This window comes from Myxine glutinosa, chromosome 10 (genome assembly GCF_964187855.1).
Source record: "Myxine glutinosa chromosome 10, kmMyxGlut1.1, whole genome shotgun sequence".
Taxonomy (NCBI): domain Eukaryota; kingdom Metazoa; phylum Chordata; class Myxini; order Myxiniformes; family Myxinidae; genus Myxine; species Myxine glutinosa.
The window spans coordinates 49,075,042-49,097,995 of record NC_136270.1 but is presented as its reverse complement, the minus strand read 5'-3'; the positions used below and the strand labels follow the sequence as shown (position 1 = coordinate 49,097,995).

The 22,954-nt window shown below is 41.3% G+C and overlaps 1 protein-coding gene across 2 annotated transcripts in view; it reads left to right on the top strand.

The window, feature by feature from the left end:
• The window catches only part of LOC137434520 (guanine nucleotide-binding protein G(olf) subunit alpha-like), a 152,409-nt gene that overhangs the window by 105,109 nt on the left and 24,346 nt on the right, over positions 1-22,954 (top strand). For both annotated transcript variants that reach the window (XM_068127623.2, XM_068127624.2), the window contains 4 exons: positions 3,386-3,440; positions 3,609-3,682; positions 3,912-3,970; positions 15,735-15,855. In XM_068127623.2, the coding sequence (XP_067983724.1) occupies positions 3,386-3,440; positions 3,609-3,682; positions 3,912-3,970; positions 15,735-15,855 (309 nt within the window). The remainder of the gene's footprint in view (positions 1-3,385; positions 3,441-3,608; positions 3,683-3,911; positions 3,971-15,734; positions 15,856-22,954) is intronic.

Sequence of the window (22,954 nt, the reverse complement as noted above, 5' to 3'; positions counted from 1 at the left end):
GTCCCGGTTGGAGTTTCATTATCATTTTGTGAGTTGTGATCGCCAAGGGGCTCGCTCCCCCCCCCCCCCCCCCCCGTTCCCCTACCCTCCCCCGCCCGGCAATGCCGGGTACTTCTGCTAGTAAATTATAAAGCAGGCGATGTAGTGATCACCCCCCCACCCCCCCCCTCCTTATTTTGACTCTGTGACTAAAGTAAACGTAATCAACTTATCAGGCCTAAAGTGGAGATAAGATAACCAAAATACTTTCACATTCAAACCGTCACACCAAACCCCGAGGGATTCTTACAATTTATAGATTTAGCGTTGCAATTAAACATAAACGTTCATCAAAAACTCATTTCATAAAACTACATAATGTATTGTACTTGTATTAATACATTGTGTGTAGAATAATCCGTTATAAACGTGTTTTTAATCTAAATAAACATCGTCCCTCCATTCACGGAGCCTCGAGCGAGTCCCTCGATATTAATGTGCTAAAGGCCATAGCAACCACATTCCGTAACTCGTCTCCAAGGACGGACACGTGACCGCAGCGTAAGGCGGGGCGAGGCGGAGTGATACAGCGGAAGGATTCAACGGTTTAATAAAGCCGCGATGCGGGGGATTTTCATTGTGACCTTTATCCTGATTTCGTTACCTCCGCCACCAAAGGTAGATGGAGATTATGTTTTCACTCCTGTCTGTTTGTCCGTTTGTTTGTAAAACACAATATCTCAAAAAGTTGTGGACGGATTCGGACGAAATTTTGTGGAGATGCAGCGTGTGTGACAAGGACGACATGATTAGATCTGTTGGTGAAGATCCGGATTCGGAATTCGGATTCGTTTGCAGCGCATTGTTTGTTGACGAGGGGAAAATCCTGGAACAGTGAGTTTACTTTATCTATCATCGTTTGTGTCAGTTCAGCTGCACTTGTGAAAAATGATGCTTGTGCAGAAGCAGAGTAATGAAAGCAAGGCTCAATAAATGCCTCTATTATGGAAAATATCTGCAAGAAGTTGGAATTTTAACCGGGATTTTTTTACCGAGAAATTGCGTCAGTCAATTTATCTCGGGACCGTCCCGAGTCCGTCTCGAAAGCCGAAACCGCCGGGATTTCGTCCCGGTCTCGGCTCGGTTGACAGCCCTACTTTCACCACTGAGGAAGGCCAGATCACTAAGGTGATCTTAGCCTATCGACGGCCTCAGGTACGTGAGGATCAGCTTTCATTTACCGAATGAGCGTTCACAGCTTGCAATTGACACAGAAATGGTAAGAAATATTCATAATGCAACTCGAAAATTTGGGAACACATCCATATGTCTCTCAAGCCTATCTCGTCATCACGAAATGGTGCGCCAACTCCTGTTCTGCACGATGCCCATGTGATGCGTACAGGTACAGGACAGGTGGAGGGGCAAGGGGGGATGTGGGGAAGGCTCTGTTTGTGAATTTGCCCCCTGCCCAGAATTTGCCCCCTGCCCCCCCGGGCACAAATTCCCCCTATGAACCCCCCTCAGTACGCTTTTGGGTGAAGCACAAAAGGTTACCTAAGATAATATCTTTGGTTGTATCCAATGTATATCCACCCAGAGAATGAGTGGACATAGTGGAAGCTAGTACACTCCTCAGATAAACTTAACTGAATCCAACAGAGATTTTAGAGATCATCAACCATGGGATAGTACTTCAGTGGTGTTTATAGTTACATTAAGCTGTCATTAAAATGCCATTTGCACTTTAAATAAATATATATTATATAAATATATAAACACACGAAATAAATAAATATATAAACACACGAAATAAATAAATATATAAATACACTAAATAAATAAATATATAAACACACTAAATAAATAAATATATATAAACACTAAATAATAAATAAATAAACACACTAAATAAATAAACACACTAAATAAATAAATATATAAACACTCGAAATAAATAAATATATAAACACACGAAATAAATAAATATATAAACACACTAAATAAATAAATAACTAAACACACAACAACAACAACAACAGGCATTTTAAAGGCCATTTTCCCTGCAAGAGCAGGGGTTAGCCTAAATAAATAAATAAACACACTAAATAAATGAATATATAAACACACTAAATAAATAAATATATAAACACAGTAAATAAATAAATATATATCAACACACTAAATAAATAAATATATAAACACACTAAATAAATAAATATATAAACACACTAAATAAATAAATATATAAACAACTAAATAAATAAATATATAAACACACTAAATAAATAAATATATAAACACACTAAATAAATAAATATATAAACACACGAAATAAATAAATATATAAACACACTAAATAAATAAATATATAAACACACCAAATAAATAAATATATAAACACACAAAATAAATAAATATATAAACACACTAAATAAATAAATATATAAACACACTAAATAAATAAATATATAAACACACTAAATAAATAAATATATAAACACACTAAATAAATAAATTAACACACTAAATAAATAAATAAATTAATAAACACACTAAATAAATAAATATATAAACACACTAAATAAATAAATATATAAACACACTAAATAAATAAATATATAAACACACTAAATAAATAAATTAATACACTAAATAAATAAATTAACACACTAAATAAATAAACACATTAAATAAATAAATATATAAACACACTAAATAAATAAATATATAAACACACTAAATAAATAAATATATAAACACACTACCAACTCATAAGTTTTAAAAAAAACATCATTGGTTCAGTCAGCTTGTTTTAATAATGAACCAATCCTCATGCAGTCTTGTCATGGACATAAGTCAAGGTGCACATGTTCTTATGTAGTTAATCACGATTTTCCAAAACCCACATCATATCACTTGCTTGAAGTTCATTTCAACTTTAGAACTACGGTACTTCATCTCTTACATGCTAACTGCCTATCCTTAACCTGAGGTTACCTTGAGCGCACACCTTGATGAACCACCCTGCCTGTGAAACACCCAATTCAAACCCAGGCGAGATGGCTCAGAGGCGAGTGGGCCTACGTCGAGTCTAGGCCATTTACGCAGCACTACATTAACCAGTGGGTGTGGAGTAGTCTTTATTTGAGAAAGATGATGTATACCCAAAGAAATAACCTCTGGCATATCGTCTACATATTCAGTGATGCTTAGTATAATGAACTTTGTAAAAATTAAATTGGACCAATTTTTCTTTTTGGAGTGAGGGGGCAGAGGGGGGGGGGGGGGGAGTGGGGGGGGGTGGGGGGAGGGGAAAGGGAAAGGAGGTTTCATCTGCAACTTGATATTGATTTGCCTACCTCACCCACCCTCTTCTGCTGCCTCATCTTTACCCTTCATGAAGTTTTTTGGATCGTTTGGATGAAGTGAGGTCAAAGGATTATTCACCGAGTAATCAGGTGGAGCAATCAATCTTCCCATTTCGTCTCCTTGCCCATAATCATTTTACGAACCACCCTCATGCTTCACACTCCAGCTTGTCTTTCACCTTTCTTACGTTTCATCAAAAATACCTTTTAATCATCGATTGACTTATTCATGCCCTTTTCCCTGTCTTCCCTGGTAAGGACGTTTTGCGGTGCCGCGTCCTTACCTCTGGAATCTTCGAGACAAGGTTTACTGTGGACAAAGTTAATTTCCAGTGAGTGAATGACTGGGAAAAATGTTATAGGACAGGGATTGATGTCTGAGCACCAATCAGGAGCTGCTTTGTAGAGGGGTCAGGGTGTAGGGGTGATAGGCTAGTTTAGAATGGGACATTCCCAAGATGGATTCCCTTACACACTTATCTTCTCAGTCATATTCTTATCTTTTTTAGTGTTGAAAGGGCACTGTCACTCTCTCAACAACAAATCACATTGTCTCCACAGCATGTTTGATGTCGGGGGACAGAGGGACGAACGGCGGAAATGGATTCAGTGCTTCAATGGTGGGTGATCTTACTATAATTCACCAAATGTCTGTCCGTCTGTCTGTCTGTCTGTCCGTCTGTTCCCAGGTACCGCAAAAACGGCTGAACCGATCGCAACGATATTTTGGGTGGATAATCCTGGGACCCCCTGGAGTAAAATAGGCCATATTGTTTTTCCAATTTTTCCAGTTTTTCCAAACACGATGGAATAATATTTACCGATATGAACAGTGATGTGGCTTTATTGAAATTCTACAAATACTGTTTAGATTTTGGTGATTTGCGTGTGATATGATTTAACGGATGTTTATATAAATCGTTTAAAATAAAAAAGCCTTTAATTTCAGATATTTTGCCTTTTCATTTGGGCCTCCCAATTGAAGTCCCGCCCGTAGGACAGGTACCGTTGCTAGTGCTAAGAATTTGTTGATAAAAGCACAAAGCCGGATTCATCAAAGGGCCGGTTATCACTCGGCTTACTTGAAAGGTCATAAAGCAGGGTTTGAAAAAATGTTTGATCGTGATAAGTTGATATGGCAGGGCATGTATAAAAGATGCAACATTTTTAATACTGACGACTTTAAATTCTAATTATATTATTTTTCAATGTCAGCTCCATTATTGTCATTGCACTATGTTCCACCAACCACCATTCTACCAACAACCTTTTCAAGGAAGAACATAAATGTCCATGTGTTTTTTTTACCTCTCCCACCCCCTTCCCATGCCGGCTCCCCCCAAGCCCTCTCCCTCCCACAGATCTCCCGATGTCCCTGCTCTCAAATGTTGTACTTATGTGCTTCCCCCTCTCTCTCCCCATCTTGTCTCCCGCTACCTTTATTTCGTCTTGTGTCCGTTTCTTTTTAACTCAACTGGACTATGTCCAGCTGAGTTTTTGTCGACACCCAGTGTCCGTCGTCCGTCTGTCTATCTGTCTGTCTGTCTGTCGTCTGTAAACAATTCGACGTCTACGCTCTAAAAGTCACAAATATTGATTACATTTGATGAAACTTGTGTTACGTGGTCCTGCCCGACCCCCTGGTCACGGTGTACCTCCGAGCCCCGAGAGGAGCCACGGCAGAATAATGTGTTACTCCGTGTCAAAAATCACTAGTGAAACCACACCAATGGTTATCAACAAACAAACATTGTATTAAAAATCACACCAGAATAACGATACAACAATAATAGCAATCAACAATACAATCAACACATCTTATGATGGCACCATCAGCTAGGGTAAGATAACTCACTGTGCTCCAAGTGAGTGAAAAAGAACACTCCCCAATGTCTCTATAGCTCAAAGGTGATCCCCTCCAGCGAGTGTCAGAGTGATATCGAATCGAAACCCGAACCCCGTTCAGATGACGGGCTCAGTCACACCGCCAAAACAGCACAAAAGGCGTAGGCGGCCGAAGCGGCGCAAAAAGTCACGTGGTCCAAAACCGCGTAAGGCAAACTCATGGAGGAATGGGAAATCCAAAGGCGCCCTCCAGGTATGAACGTTCACGGTTCAGTCGGCGAACCGCAAATTAATCTTCAAACTCCGCGTTGCACACACACACATCCCAGATAGACGTCGGAATGGTGAAAAAGGCTGACGGGAAGCAAAGACCTTTTGCGATGAGCAAAGCGTGTGTGTCAAAATGGCCGACGGCTCGTATTTGAGTCGCAACTCCCCGGCGATGATTCTTCAGAATCCCAACGCCAAACCTGACCACGCAGGTTTATCAATCCCAGCGATAACACCTATCGCAGGAATTCCTTTTAAGGAAACTCCAAGTTCACTCGCGACTTTCGTTCGACCACGCTCGCTCCGGAGCTTGAAGCGACCAGCTTCTTGTTCGACTTTTTGCCCCGAATTCTTTTTCTCTCTCTTCTTCTTTGTCTTCCGGTTCCCGATCCGGTTTCCTGTTTCATTTAACATTAACCTTTTTACCTTTTGACAATAATAATGGCTATTTCCCTCAAACAATAACAATAATAATACATAGAACCAGAAATGTTTCAAGTGGATGAAAACCACAACACCAGAAGTGGCGAATCCCTAACACTTGTTATGCAGCATCTTTAAGACATAAACTAGTTTGAGATTGCATTTGGGCATTGCATGCCCAAAAATGGGCGTGGCAGGGCGGCCATATTGAAAAATCAATTTTTGTCATATATTTTTAGCACATATAAACTATATAGTTTGTGGTTCTATTATGCATATTCTAACCATATTGATATAGACCAGTTGAGTTCAGGTTCCCTGGAACCTCTCTGGTTTTGTCATTAATGTTAGCTCTTATACGAGCCTCGATCTTGTATACAAAAAAAAAAAAATTCCTTCCCAGTGTTTCTTTGTACATTTACTTTGTACACTTTGTAAATGAGATACGACTCAGTTGACCTTCTTCCAATTTTGTCAAACGAATGGGTGTCTTTCTTTTTGTATACAGAGTCTCGGAGGAGTTAGAACACAGAATGGACCAGGAGGTGACAGAATAAAAAGAATATTAGGAAGAGAGTGGCGGTGAAATGTGACTACAGCAAGGTTGGGGGACAAAATAGAGGGAGACTTGGAGAAATGAAGGACGTGGGAAGAATGAGTGCTAGGGGACGACACCAGGGATGAACAAGATGGGTGCAGCTGCAAACATTCAATATTCACTGAAGTGGAAGAAAACAACTAGAAACCTGGAAAGAGATCGGCTTGATGGGGGTGTGGTTAATGGTAGAAAAGATCATGGCTATGGATGGGGGATGACCTGAGATGGTGGTGAACAGCCGTCTTGAAGCCCTGGAGGGAAAAGTGAGATTTAACAGACTGAGGAAGTCGATTCCACGGGCGAGAGAAAAGAGGAATGAATGAGTGGAGGTGAGCAGTGATTCTGGATTTTGAGAGTTTCACAATAAGGAGGTTGATGGTGGACCATGTGCATCTCCCATAAACCTGGGGGGCAGGGGAAGGGGAGAGAGCATGGGAAGGACAGAGGGTGCCAGTCCAGAAAGGAGGAAGTACAAGATAGAGAGACCACCGACCTGGCTGCAATGTGAGTGACAGGCCCAAAGACACGAATAATTTTGATGGCCTTGGCTTCCATAGCGTCAAGCTGAGCAACTTGTGATGCTTGGGCACAAGCGGCAAGCCCAGCAGTTAGAACAGTAGTACATTAAACATCTCATCACTTCGTCACAATAAATCACTTATTGACATCAGAGGTCTCTTTTGCTGTTTTACCCTGTGGTGTTGCCCATTCTGGCAAAAATCCAACATGTAGTCAGACATAATTGGGTGAATCCTGATAGATCCCTGATGGACCCATATGGTCTGAACTTTTTCAGAAATAAAACAACAGCCCATTCTGGATAGTTGAGCATGGCTTCACTTTTGGCTCATTATTATGACACCAGGTTTCATCAGGAAGAGGAGTTGTCTGCCTCAGTTAATAGGAGAGATGTACAGTGCCCTCCATAAGTATCGGAACAGTGAAGTCAATTTTGTTATTTAATTGTGCTCTATACTGAAGAAATTTGGAATTGAGATCAAAAAATGAATATGACGTAACAGTACAGAAGTCCCACCTTTTAGAGGCCAGTTTTCCCCACAGAGCAGGGGTTGGCCTTTTTCGGGCATCATGATCCTCTTTTTGAAGCAATGTTTTATGGCCGGATGCCCTTCCTGCTGCCAACCCTGTTAGTTGCCAACCCTGTTAGTTGCCAACCCTGTTAGTTGCCAACCCTGTTAGTTGCCAACCCTGTTAGTTGCCAACCCTGTTAGTTGCCAACCCTGTTAGTTGCCAACTCAACCCTGTTAGTTGCCAACTCAACCCTGTTAGTCCCTTCTTGCGACACCCAGGGAATTAATTACCAGTGAACTGGTACTCAATTTGCCAACCTCAGAAGGGTGACAACCTCAGAAGGATGACAACCTCAGAAGGATGACAACCTCAGAAGGATGGCAGGCTGTCAACCCCCATGGCGTTAATTCAGTGATCGACCGGGATTCGAACCCTGGATCCTAGGATCCCAAGCTGGCACCCTAACCGCTAAGCCAACACCAGGCTTAGGTAAGAGTACAGAAGGTCATGTTTTATTTTGTGGTATATCAATGTATATGTTTTACCATTGCAGAACAACAGCACTTTTTATATTCAGTCCCCCCATTTTAGGTATGCATAAGTATTGGAACAAATGACTGACAGGTGTTTCTTGTTGCATTGATCACACATAAAACAGCTGTGAATGTCTGGTCTTGGTTTTAGCCTTGGAAGTCAGTAAGCATAAACCAACATGAAGACCAGAGAACTGTCTATGAAAGAAAAACAGGCAATTTCGAAGCTGAAAGAACAGAATAATTCAATTGGAACCATAGCTCAAACATTGGGCATAGGAAATACAACTAGGTGGTATTCATAGAATGCTTACCCCACACAGCCGACTTGGTGCGAGCCAACTCTTCTGTTTTTTTTACGGGTTTTTTTCTTTGATCCAATATAGCTGCCAGACCACGTGACCGATGATGTCATATATTCACATTCTCCAATATAATTGTTGTGTAGAATGTAGATCATGTTCACAAATTTTTGAACTGAATTATGACATCATAATTAAGGCACATATGACGTAATTGTTAACTTATTTTGCAATTTTAATTTAATTCAATTAAATTTGACAATAATTTGGTAACAAAATCAAAATTTCGTTAATAACTTATATTCCCCATTTAAAGTTCTTTACAATGAGCCACATTTCAATTTTTTTCATGGAGCGGTTTTGGAGATATAGAAGTCCAAAGTTTTTTGGTTTTTCCAAGATGGCGCCCATACCATGTGGCATACGATGGCATAATTATCACTAAAAAAAAAAAAATTCTACACACATAGACGCATACAATGGTGAAGTTTTGTTGCTTTGCCTACCGATTGCTTAACCATGCTTTTCGCTTCATAAGCGCAGGGTAACAATTTGGAATATCTTGAAAAAGAAAGAAGCCACTGGTGTACTTAGCAATAGATAATGGCCAGGTTGGTGAAGGAACACAACTACAGTTGATGACAGAAATATCCTCAGAGCTGTGAAGAAAAACCCTGAAACAACTGTCAGTGACATCATCAACAACCTCCAGAGTGCAGGGGTGAAATTATCATAATCTACCATTCGTAGAAGACTTTGACAGCGGAATTACAAAGGCTACACCGCAAATTGCAAACCTCTCATCAGCACCAAAAAATATAAAAGCCAGATTAGAATTTGCCAAGAGGTCCAGAGGTGAGCCAGTGAATTCTGGAAAAAAGTTAATAGGCAGATGAGACTAAGCTAAACCTTTACCAAAGCAATGGAAAGGCAAAAGTGTGGAGAATGGAAGAAACTGTAGTTGATCCAAAGTATACTACCTCATATGTGAAGCATTGTGGAGGTAGTGTCATGGCTGGAGCTTGCATGGCTGCCTCTGGTACTAGCTCACTCATCTTTATGGATGATGTAACTAATGATGTCAGCAGAAGAATAAATTTGGAAGTGCACACAAACATTTTGTCTGCCTATGTATAAGAAAATACCTCCAAACTCATTGGGTGGTGCTTCACCATGCAGCAAGAAAACGATCCTAAACACACTACCAACGCAACCAAGGAGTTCATTACGGAAAAAAGTGGAAGGTTTTAGACTGGCCAAGTGAATATCCTGATTTAAATCCAATTGGGTATGCATTTCACATGCTGGAGATAGGACTAAAGTCAGAAACCCCCCAAAACAAACAACAACTGAAAATGGCTGCAGTAAAAGCTTGGCAAAGCATCTCAAAGGAAGATACCAAGAGTTTGATGATGTTGTTGGGGTCACAGACTCGACGTAGTTATTCCATGCAAGGGATATTCAACCAAATTTCCCCCGTTGATGCAACCCAAATCCACCTCTTTGCTGAAATTCCTAGTAGTGTCCATTTGTTTTATACCATGTACCCCCATCCACACCTACACTTCTCCCTTCCACAGACCTACCTATGTCCCTGTTCTCTACTGTTGTTGTGCTTGTGCTTCCCCTCTTGTCTCCTGCTCCCTTTATTGTGTGTTTTATCTGTCTGTTTACCTGTCTTTATTGTGTGTTTATTGTGTTATCTGTCAGCTTGGTGTTGGGCTAGCAGCTAGGGTGCCAGCTTAGGATCCTAGGATCCTGGGTTCGAATCCCGGTCGATCGCTGAATTAATGCCAGGGGGGTTGACTCAGCCTGTCATCCTTCTGAGGTCGGCTAATTGAGTACCAGTTCACTGGTAATTCCCTGTTTGTCATAAAAAGGCGACAAAAAGGGTTGGCGGCAGGAAGGGCATCCGGCCATAAAACATTGCTTCAAATAGGGGACCAAAAAACAACAACAACCACGGTCCCCGAAAAAGGCCAACCCCCGCTTGCGGGGAAAAATGGCCTCTAAAGGTGGTTTTTATCTGTCTGTTTACGTTTTTGTGTTTAATGTGCTGGCTCTTACATGATCCTCAACTTTGTATACAAAAGAAATACTAATAACTACTAATAAATACTAATACTAATTCTAAGTAAATACTAAGTACTAAGTAAATAATAAATACTAAGTAAATAAATACTAATAATATACTACTTTAATTCACTTTAAGGTAATTTGTCCCAATACTTATGCTTACCTAAAATTGGGGGTCTGAACATAAAAAGTTATATTGTTCTACAATGGTAAAACATGTAACATATGACCTCTACTCTTGCCTCACATTCATCTTTTTATCTCAAATCCAAATTTCTTGAGAACATATAGCAATAATAACAAATTTGACTTCACTGTTCCAATACTTTTGGAGGGCACTGTAGCTGTATCCACTGACCTGAGAGATTGACTGCTGCACAATGAACATGATTAACTATTTTTACAGAGTCAGGCTACCATACTTATAGTCTAGGCAAGAAATTCAAAAATGTGCTCATTTAAGCTGCATGAGGCATTTTTGAGGAAAAGCAAACAAATAGGTTTTTCTTAAAGGGATTTTCGTGCTGAATATGAATATCTTGTTTGTGTTTCCCAAAATTGCCTAATTAGGTCATTATTTAAGGTCAAAGGTCAATAAGTGCAAAATTCTAGTTTTCACAGAAATGATTTTATTTTTAATATCCAATACAGTGGCGAAAAAGTTTATCGAGTATCTGTCATATTAAGCCATATATCGTATGTCAAAGATTTGAATTTAATGGAAAATGTGAGAAGTTCGCTGTTCATGGTAAGAATTGTGGTACATGTGATAGGGACATGTGATATGTTCACATGTGATATGTTCGTGAGATGTGATATCACAAGAACGTGAGATGATATATCATCTCATGAGATGTGATAGCACAAGAACATGTGATATGTTCGCTGTTCAGTAAATGTGAGTGAGTGAAGGAACAGTAACTGTGAGTTCTGACCTGTGAGTTGTGGGAACTGTGGGAACTGAACTGTGAGTTCAGTAAATGTTCAGTAATGTGATGATATATCATCTCGTGAGATGCGATATCACAAGAACATGTGATATGTTCGCTGTTCAGTAAAGCTGTTCAGTAAATGTGAGTGAGTGAGGGAACAGTAACTGTGAGTTCTGACCTGTGAGTTGTGGGAACTGTGGGAACTGAACTGTGAGTTCAGTAAATGTTCAGTAATGTGATGATATATCATCTCGTGAGATGCGATATCACAAGAACATGTGATATGTTCGCTGTTCAGTAAAGCTGTTCAGTAAATGTGAGGCACCAGAATCAATGCCACCATCCAGTGATGCTGCACATCACCATATACAGCGTGCAAATTACCAGAGCTTCATATGGTGAGAAGCGTGCAATCCAAACCCAGTAATTCCTTCCCCAATGGACTCTGCTGGATGGAAGCTGGCTGATGGTCTTCTCTCACCGGTGCTCACATCTTTACCCCCTATCCCAAAAGCATGCAAGGACATTGTACAGTGTGGCTGTACCAAGGGTTGCACCAGTGATCGGTGTTCGTGCAAGAAATGGGATTTGAAGTGTACGGACGCATGCAAATGCAGTGACTCGGAGACCGGAACATGCAAAAACAAGACTAAATAACGCCAATGCCAGGATATTGCCACAATACGGTTATTTGACACTTCATCAGTGTTGGTTTAAGGGGGTGAAATATACATATAAAATATAGAAATATTAAAAAGGTGACATATTCCTTTCTAATATATTGTCAGATATATTGTTGTCATATATAGAGAGGAAACCAAAATCAGTTTTGGTGGCCTACGTTGGAAAAGAGACAAATCCATGCGACCAAAATTGAACTGTTATTGAGATATTGGCAATTGAACCGTTATTGAGATATTGGCGATAGAATCAAGAATTCCTATCACATTTTTCATTTAATTTGAATATTCGGCACATAATATGACGTTTAATTTGAATGATATGTCGAAAATTCTTGTAAATTCATCTAGGGGACGGGACGTCAAATAGGACCTTACGAAAATTTCATAAACATTCGCATTTTGTACTAATTAACCCTTGACCCTAATTGGTGGCTAATTATGCAAATTTCGCAAAACAAACAACAAAGTCTCATTCCCCTGAACCTAGACAATGATGCTATGCCATATACTCTTTTCACTGGTGCATTTTGACATGAAACATCAAAGGGAAATCGACTGACATGGCACTCCGTAGAAAGGTCAACCGTTGCGGAGATATTCTCCATAGAAGTGAAAATTTCTTTCAGATTTTCCATTAAATTCAAATCTTTGACATGCAATGTATGGCTTAATATGATAGATATTGGAAAATCTTTTTGACCACTGTATTGAATATTAAAAATAAAACAATTTCTGTGAAAACTTGAATTTTGCACTTATTGACCTTTGACCTTAATTAATGACCTAATTAGGCAATTTTGGGAAACACAAACAAGATATTCATATTCAGCACAAAATTCCCTTTAAGAAAAACCTATTTGTTTGCTTTTTGCCACTCCTCTCCGTCTCTCTGCTGGCCGTTGGGGAATTCACCTTCTTCCGCCCGTGCAGTTGGAGTCGACTGGAACCTCATCCACCAGATGTGCATAGCCATTTGCCATTTAAACCGCATGGCTGCGGACCATTACCCTGGTAAGGGGGGCTGTCATGTACTACACCTTGCCCACAGGTGACCTGGGATTGTGCAAGGCTGGGGCATCCATCTCCCTGCGGTATCAGAAGACACCCGCCAGATTCAATTCACCCGTCAGTAAAAATTCAAAGACACGGTGTAATACATATTTACAAGCAATATAGGAATAGAGGGGAAAAATAAGAACAAAAACATTTTGAAGAAGAAAGAAAAGAAAACAAATCACAGTTTTAAGGAGATTACAAAGTAATTATCAGTTTTATATCATCCACAGAACACAAAACATTGCCAATACACCACTTTCTCTCAAAAAAAGTTTAACATTTTCATAACTCAAGAAATACAAAATTCTAGCCTGAGTCGTGTTTGAGACAAACCCTTTGAAAATAGAAACTATAAAGCGTCTGGAAATGCATAGCGCGACCACGTCTGTTTGTATTCAGATGTCTTCTTCTTCTGCTTCCTCTTCTTCTTCTTCTTCTTCTTCCGTATGCTCAACATAACGAAAGCAGTTAAAAAAAAATAAAAAATGAAAATTGATGATTTTATGCAACCTTGACCTTTGGGCTTTAGATCTAAAAAAAAAAAAATCAGCTTCTAGCTTTTGATTGGTGAACCAATTCTGACCCGATATGCAAATTCTTAAAATTTCAGGTCAATCGGATGAAAATTGGCGATTTTACACAACATTGACCTCTGACCTTTGACCATGTGATATCAAAAAATATCGGCTCCTAGCTTTTGATAGGTGAAAGAATTCAGTGTCCCAATATGCAAATCCTGAGAAATTTAGGTCAATCAGATAAAAAAAATGATGATTTTATGTGATGCTGACCTTTGACCTTTTGACCAAATTATTAATTTGCCTATCTTCATATTCTCATAGTAAAGCCTTTTTGAAAATTTGATGACAATAGCTCAAATGATAAAAAGATTATGGCCCGAACAGACACAAGTTTTGTCATAATCCTTCTGCAACTTTTTGAAACATCATGAAAATCGTGTTTTTCCCTATCTCACAATGGTAAAGAATCACTTTAAAAATTTCGTATCCAAATGTGGATCCTAATCTTCATCAAAATACAAGCATTTCATCCTCACCACATACCCAACCTCTCCACCAAATTTGGTACGGATCCGTCCACAACTTGTTGAGATATCATGTTCACAGACAGACAGACAGATGAAAAATCACACATAGAGTGACACTTGGCAAAACAGAACAAAGTAGAATGGCACTCAGTAAAGCATCTTTTTGACCTCAAAAATAATTAGTGGTTGAATTCAGTTGACTGATATACAAATCGCCTTCAAAGTTTAAGTTAATCTGATGAAAATTGACATTTTAGAAATTTGGCCTATGTTGACCTTTTGGCCTATGTTGACCTTTTGGCCTATGTTGACCTCAAAAATAGTTGGTGGTTTGTTTCAGTAAACTGATATGCAAATCATATTCAGATTTCAAGTCAATTGGATAAAAATTGAGGATTTTAGAAATTTGCAAAAAGTGGTTGACCTTTAGCCTATGTTGACCTTATGACCTATGTTGATCTCAAAAATAGTTGGTGGTTGAATTCAGTTCGCTGATATTTAAGTCCTAATCAAATTTCAAGTCAATCGGATTAAAATTGAGGATTTTAGGAATTTGAAAAAAAGTGGTTGACCTTTGGTCTATCTTGACCTTTTGACCTCAAAAATATATAGCATTTTGTCGGACCACGAACTCTAGCGTTTGGTGAAGTTTTGTGAAGATCGGTTTAAAATTGTGACCTGTAGGCAAGTATATGTGAGCGGACAGACAAACACACACACACAAACCGGAGTGATCAACATACTTGTCAATTTTTATTTATTTTTTAACCAAGTAACAAACAGACAGGTGTGAAAACATTACTTCCGCCCACCATTGGTGGCGCAGATAATTAGAAGGAAAACATCGTTGGTGAAACAAGTCATCCTAATCACAGAAAGAACGAGTTAGTGGCAGCGAACTGTTGACCAAAAATATTGGAGGGGAGGGCCCAGTGTGCCAACCTTCACTGTATATCCGCTAATACACCATGTATGGGTAAGGTATACATAGGAGGCCAAAGTGTAGTAGAGGGAGGACCCAACCCTAACCGCTCTGACCACAAATCTATTCGTGTTCTCCCAGAGAGGGATACATTTTTCCTTTGTCGAGAGAGGTCACAAATTCCAGCCTTAGTTACAAGATGAAGAGGGGGATATGTTCGATCTCCCACTGAAAAGTAGGAGCCCTTTGGTTCCAGGGAAACTTGAACGAAGATCCTCAATGATACCCACACCTTCCCAGTCAATGTTTAGCTGTCTAACTTTCCTAATAACTACACCCACAACCTGGTCGACAAATCGGACAGATTTAGATCCAACTGTGGTTGCCACCAACCCAGTAGGTTTTCACTTAACCCCAGACGAATTTTTCAGATCACACACCTTATTAACTCCTCCGTAGAGAGAGAGGGAGAGAGATGTAGGTTCTCGAGCAGCATGTAGAGATACAGTTAAACAATGATTAATACGGTATGGAATACATTTTTGGAAGGTTACAGGGAGAGGGGACTTATTCCATAGTAAAAGCCAAAATGAATCTTAATGTTGACTTGTCTGAGGCTGTAATGCAACATATTGCACCTGTTTGATGCCTACGCCTACCCTAGATGTGACAGCCATCATCTTTGTGGTAAGCAGCAGCAGCTACAACATGGTGCTCATGGAGGATGCGAGCCAGAATCGACTGCGTGAGTCACAGGAGCTTTTCAAGGGTATTTGGGTAAACAGGTGAGCATGTCTTTCACCACAGTGACTTAGTATTAAGCGTTGAGGACACAGCATGTAGTGCCAGAAATGAGCTTAAGTTCCCCGTCAACAAAAGTACTGATAACCAGACTTGGTAGCGTAAATAGTTAGGGCAGTGTTGCACTTGATGAGTCTAATTCCTCTTGCTGCTTTGAAATACCTTGTAAGGCAACTCATCTTGGCATCTCCGATGACTGTGCACCTTATCACGAGGTTTTTTTAATTACTATTATTATAAATAATTTGTATACATAGTCGAGGCTGATGGAATAGCTAGTATTAGTACCCTGAACGGATCAGGACACAACAGGACAAAAAGACCACCTGAGATGGGGGCACACCAACAGCAGAGCCGAAGGCCAAGGCAGAGGCAGACTTAGACAAACAATGGGTGTGGGAAGGAATGTGGGGCAGGAGAAGATGCATGGGGTGGACCAGATGGATACAGAAGGAAACTCTCAGGAGGGAAAACTGGAAATTTGGAAGGATAAGGGATTGAGGTAGGGCAGGGGAGGGGGTTAATGAGGGTAGAAATGATAATGGTTTTGGATTGGGGACTATCTGAGATGGTGGTGAGCCGCTGTGTTGAAGAACTGGAGGGAAAATGAGATTGAAGAGGATGTGTAAGTTGGTTCCACAGGTGGGAAAAAGTTGAACAAAAGAGTGGAGCTGAGCAGTGATCCTGGATTTAGGTAGCTTCACCAAAAAGGGGTTGATTGTGGACCGTCAACCATATACCCAACCTTTGTCGTTGGTTGGGTACCGTGTGATCGAGTACACAGGCGTAGGCATCCAACGGGACCCAACACGGTGCCCAAAACGGTTGGGTACCGTGTTGGGTTAATACTATAAGGTAGCATGTGAGCCCTGCAGAAACCGAGGGGATGGGAGGGGGGGGGGAGCATGGAAAGAGGAGAGGGTGCAAAACAAGAAAGGAGGCGATAGAAGACAGAGAGACCACTGACCTGTCTGCAATGGCGAAGTGATCGGCCCATATACTCAGCTTCATCGTGGGACATTCCAATGATCGTAAAGGCCTTGGTTTCCACAGTGTCAAGCTAAGCAAGGTGTGAGGCAGGGGAGCCAGCCCAAAGTGGGGAGCAGTACTCCATCAAGCTCTCGATGAAGGCCTTGATGTGAATAGAAGTTCAGATGTGCCAAGGAAGGACTTTGTATGGCGGAGGATGCCTGGTCAGAGGGTGGCTTTGGAGGCCAATGTTGAAATGTCGTTTGCCCAAGCAAGATCATGGCTGATCGTGAGACGCAGCACTTTGAATGGCTGAACTTCCTCAAGAGGATTGTTAAGAAAGTAGATATAAGGGTTTGTCAGACAGGGGAGAGAGAGAGAGAGAGAGAGAGAGAGAGAGAGAGAGAGAGAGAGAGAGAGAAAGAGAAAGAGAAAGAAAGAAAGAAAGAAAACGAACGAGAGAGAACGAGAGAGAGAACGAGAGAGACAGATGGAGAGTGAGAGTGAAAGTGTGGAAGTTGTTAGGATTGAAAGACATATTCCAAGTGTTTGATCAGCTCGTGATTTTTTTGAAGGTCTGCAGAGAGCGAAGAGGCTGCTGCCTGCCTGTGGGAGGGCCATGGCTACAAGTAGTAACTTCATTTTCATAACTTGTACTTAAAAGCAAAATATTTTGCCTTCTACACCAAGATCCCACATGTTCTCCAGAGCGAATCAGGAGGGATCAAGCAAAATACATGGATCTAAACACCGCTGTGGGAAGCAAAGTCCCACTCTGCTTCTCATGGTAGTGACCATATCTTTTATCAACAGTTGATGAAACCAATAGTTCATCAGTTGATGTAAAATTCGCATTCTGTGAGATATTTCTTGGTGACATAGCAGGATGGATCTTGAGAAGGCGTCCAATGAAGGTTAAATGTTCGGATGGAGTACAGTCGAGGTAAGATATAGGGCTGCCTTGCAGGGGAAAGTGTACCATACATGTACAAACATGGTCTTACCGAATGATTATCTCACGGGAGTTTCTCTTATATTGGTAATTAAGAGTCATGCATGCTCATTAATTGGATAAGTATAACAGTGCTCACCACAATGTTCCGACTGTTAAGGTTTATCCCCTCGTCTGAATTCCCAGTAGTGCTGGAGGCCCTTCGGTGATGCTTGTTGTGTTTTTGTAGCCAGGGTGATTATTTAGATCCTGGATAACTAAACAGCATTTCTGGTTAATATCTCGGCATGTTCTGATCTATATCTCAGTAAATACACTAACTCAGAGGTTTCTTGTTGAGTTGGTATACCATTCCATGTGTAAGTACTAAATTTGGATGAGTAACAGAGTTTTTCTGGTACTATAAGGCAAAATGATGAAACATGTTGTGGGGGAGTAGGGGTAGGTTAGAAACAGGATTGGGAGCTAAATTGAGCAAAAAAAAAATCTCTAAATGAAGGGAAGAAAAGAGGATAGGGAAGAAAAGGGATCTCGTGTAGCGGAGTTGAGCAGGAAGGGAACGAAAAGGATAAAGCGCTTGGAAGAAGGGGAGAGCAATGTATATGACATCATGCAGGTGGAGGAAGTGGGGGAGATGGGGCAAGCATTACAAAACTTTTGTGTCCATAATAGGATGTCGATGGCACCTTGTCGATCGATCTGTAGATGGTCGTTCCATGAATGGTGATCCTCTAAATTGGAGCAGGTCCGATTATTTCCAGCAATGGGGTTAATAATCTGTGAAAGTTAATGCGTAATGGATAATCTGCTTTGACCACTTTGCTTGAGAAGACTGGGTCGAAGAAACCGTTTCAAAACTTGAGCATCAGATCAATCTACTTGTTAGGACTGGGATGGTAAACTGAGTGGAGTCTGGTTCGTACTTGCAGGGGGAAATTTCCATGAAGATCAAGTGTTGTTGGCTCAAGTATCCACAGGATAAGCTGAGTTAGTAACATCCTTGCCTGAGGCTGTCTGGTCCTGCATTATTGTCTGTCCAATAATAATAATGGCCATTCCTTTCATGCCATCAGGCACATTGGGCTGCCAAGGCAGTTTCATTGGCGAGAGGGCACAATCCTGGACTGGTGGCCATTACATGATCCTCCAATGGCTGGGTCGTTTTCCCCAGAGCTGGTACTCATTTCGCTGACCTCAGAAGGATGAACAGGCCGAGTCGATCCACCAAAAATGCCAAAAAATCATCTCGATTTAATCCATTTTAAATTCAGGCTGAAACACAACAAAATGGGAGAAAAAGTCGGGGGGTGTCAATACTTCCTGAAGGCACTGTACCTTAATCATCTTATTATTTTCTTTGCCAATTTTGAAAGTCAATGAACACTGAAACATTAGACCAAGTAGTTCAATTTTAAAAATCTGTCAAAAGGCTGGCGTTTTAATTGGATGTGGAAGAATTTACATTGGTGATGTTGGTACTCTTCTTCATTCGTCTTTGTCAATGTAGGGGCTTGTATGTTTGTGTGTGTCACTTTTTTTGTTTTTGAGAGCATCATTACTTGCAAAATCGAAGATTTTTCAAGTATATTGGTCGGTTGCGTTTGTGGTTCTGTCTGTCTGTTTGTTACTTGCCGGAAAATATTCCGGCAAGTATGTTGATCGGTTGGTTTGTCTGTTTGTCTGTGTGCAGCACTACCTCTACACCGTTGCACGTACAATCGCAAAACTTTACACACATATTTGTCTTGCCCTGAAATAGACTGTGCCCAATTGATGACGTCATTGGTCACGTGGTTCGGCCGCCATCTTGGAAAAACCGAAAAAATTAGCACCTCTATATCTCCAAAAGTGCTGAACAGAAAAAATTGAGACATGGCTCATTGTAAAGAACTCTCCATGGGGAATAAAATATTTTAATGATGACGTCATCGGTCACGTGGTTCAACCGCCATCTTGGAAAAACCAAAAAGATTAGCACCTCTATATCTCCAAAAGTGCTGAATAGAAAATATTGAGACATGGCTCATTGTAAAGAACTCTCCATGCGGAATAAAATATGTTAATGATGACGTGATCTGTCACGTGGTTCGGCCGCCATCTTGGAAAAACCGAAAAACGTAGCACCTCTATATCTCCGAAAGTGCTGAATAGAAAAAATTGAGACATGGCTCATTGTAAAGAACTCCCCACGGGGAATAAAATATGTTAATGATGATGTCATAGGTATGTCCATTATGATGTCATAATTCGACAAGTACAAAACTTCATCCGATCAAGATGAAATTTCTTAAGCATAATCTAGGAATAAATTAGTTTAGAAAACAAATAATGATGACGTCATCGGTCACGTGGTTCGGCCGCCATATTTGTCCAAAATGGCCGATAAAAAAGTATATTCCGGCAAGTCCTCTGACCGATTTTTCATCTGTTTGTCTGTTTGTTTGCAGTACTACATCTACACCGTTGCACGTATAATCGCCAAATTTTACACACATATTTGCCTTGCCCTGGAATAGACTGTGCCAAATTTTTAACTCTTTCGGCCCAAGGTCAAGCTCAAGGTCACCCAAAAGGTGAAATTGGGGGGGTCAAGTTTTCATTTAAAATATATTTCAAACCATTATAACTCTAAAAGTACATGAGATATGAATACACTTACTGTTACGGACATATAGGAAGTCACACACGACATTTCATTTGGCACCATGACCTGACCTTGAGTGACCTTGAAAGGTCAAACTCAAGGTCAAAAATTGTTTTTTTACTAATAACTCTGTCAAACATTATCCGATTCCCTTCTAACCAACACCCCTGAAAACAAGTACATTCCGGCAAGTCCTCGGTCTCTGACCGATTTCTAGTCTGTTTGTCTGCCTGTTTGCAGCACTACGTCTACACCGTTCAACGTAGAATCGCCAAACTTTACACACATATTTGTCTTGCCCTGGAATAGACTGTGCCCAATTGATGATGTCATCGGTCACGTGGTTCGGCCGCCATCTTGGAAAAACCGAAAAATTTAGCACCTCTATATCTCCGAAAGTGCTTTTTTTTTTTTCTTTTTTTTTTTTTTTTTGTATACAAGATCGAGGCTCGTGAAAGAGCGAACATTAATCACACAGAAAGACAAACCGACACATAAAACATATAACATAGGGAGCGGTAGACAAGATGAGGAGAGAGGGGGAAGGACACAAACACAACATTTGAGAGCAGGGACCGAGAGACATGGAGACATCGAGAGATCTGAGAGAGGGCGAGGGCTTTGGGGGGGGGGGGGCGTGGGAAGGGGGCGGTGGGAGAGGTATAAAACATATGGACACTGCCAGGACTTCCAGGAAAGAAGTTGGAATTTCAAACAAGGTGGATCTGGGGTGAATTAGCGGGGGTAGAAAAGATCAAGGTTTTGGATGGGGGAAGATAAGAGATGGTGGTGAACAGCTGTTTTAAAGACCTGGAGGGAGGAGTGGGATTGAAGGGAGTGAGGGAGTTTGTTCCAGAGGCGGGAGAAAAGAGGAATGAAAGAGTGAAGGTGAGCAGAGAGCCGAGATTTCGGCAGTTTAACCATCACAGGGTTGCTGGCAGATCTTGTGCGACCTGTAGGAATATTTGGGGGACAGAGCACAGAGAGAGCTGGGGGTGCAAGGCCGGAGAGGAGTCGGTAGAAGACAGAAAGACCACCTACCTGCCTGCGGTGAGTGAGTGAAAGGCCCTCAGAGATAGCTTCATCGCGGGAGATTCCAATAATTCTGAAAGCTTTGGTTTCAACAGCGTGAAGCCGAGCTAGGTGTGAGGCAGGAGCACCGGCCCATAGGGGAGAACAGTATTCCATTGAGCTGCGGATGAAAGCCTTGTATGTGGTGAGGAGCTCAGGTGTGCCGAGGAAGGACTTCGCACGACGGAGGATGCCCAGTCGGCGACTGGCTTTGGAGGCCAGCTTGGAAATGTGGTTTTCCCAAGAAAGATCATGGCAGATAGTGAGACCCAAAATCTTGAGCGACAGAACTTCTTGGAGAGGATTGTTGAGAAAGTAGATGGGAGGGTTGTCCAGTCGATCTTTTCGGAGAGACATAGTAAGAGTGTGAGATTTGTCAGGATTGAAAGACATGTTCCACTTGTTTGACCAGTCTGTGATTTTGTCCAGGTCTTCAGAGAGTGAGGAGGCAGCAGACTGCCGATCTGAGGGAAGAGGAATGGAGCGGCAGAGAGTGGAGTCATCAGCAAAGAGATAGAGAGGATTTTCGAGAGAGTCAGAGAGATCATTGATGAAGACCAGAAAAAGCACGGGGCCCAGAACACTGCCTTGGGGAACTCCAGCCTGAACAGGAAGAGGAGATGAGAGAAACCCATTCAGGGCCACACGTTGACGACGACTAGAGAGGAAGTCCGCCAGCCATGCGTGGAGATTTCCATGGATACCAAAGGAGGAGAGTTTGGTGAGCAGAGCGGGGTGCCAGACCGTGTCGAAGGCACGTGATATGTCGAGGGAGACAGCTCTAATTTCCTGTTTGGCATTGAGGACCTCCATCCATTGTTGAGACAGCAGAAGCAGCATGTCCAGAGTAGAGTGACCTGGTCTGAAACCAAATTGATGATCAGAGATCAAGCCATTGGAGAAGAGGAAAGATTTCATATCCGAAGCAATGATGGATTCCATGACTTTGCTGATAATTGGGAGAAGGCTGATTGGTCTGTAGTTGCTAGGATCTGTTTTTGCACCTTTTTTGTGCAAAGCGGTGATGTTGGCTGATTTCCAAGCAGATGGCAGTTGACCTTGAGCAAAAGAGAGGGTGAAGAGAACAGAGAGAGGGTGAGATAGAGCAGCAGAGCAGGATTTTAGGACCCGTGGGCTGATGCCGTCGGGTCCAGTTGCAGAATCAGAGTCGAGGGTTGACAGAAACTTTTCCACCTTGTCAGGAGGAAAGGACACGGAGTCCAGGAGCAGCAGGGTACGACTGGGTATGGTGGGTACAGAGAGGGATGGGTTTGGGACACAAGATTTAGAGGCAAACACAGAGTTGAGGCATTCAGCTTTTTCACGTGCGGATTCAGCTGTGTAGCCGTTTGAGGTAAGGGAGGGGATGGAGGGGGAACAAACACCAGAAACGGATTTGACCAGACGCCACCAGGATTTGGAAGAGGGAGACAGATAAGAGAGTTCG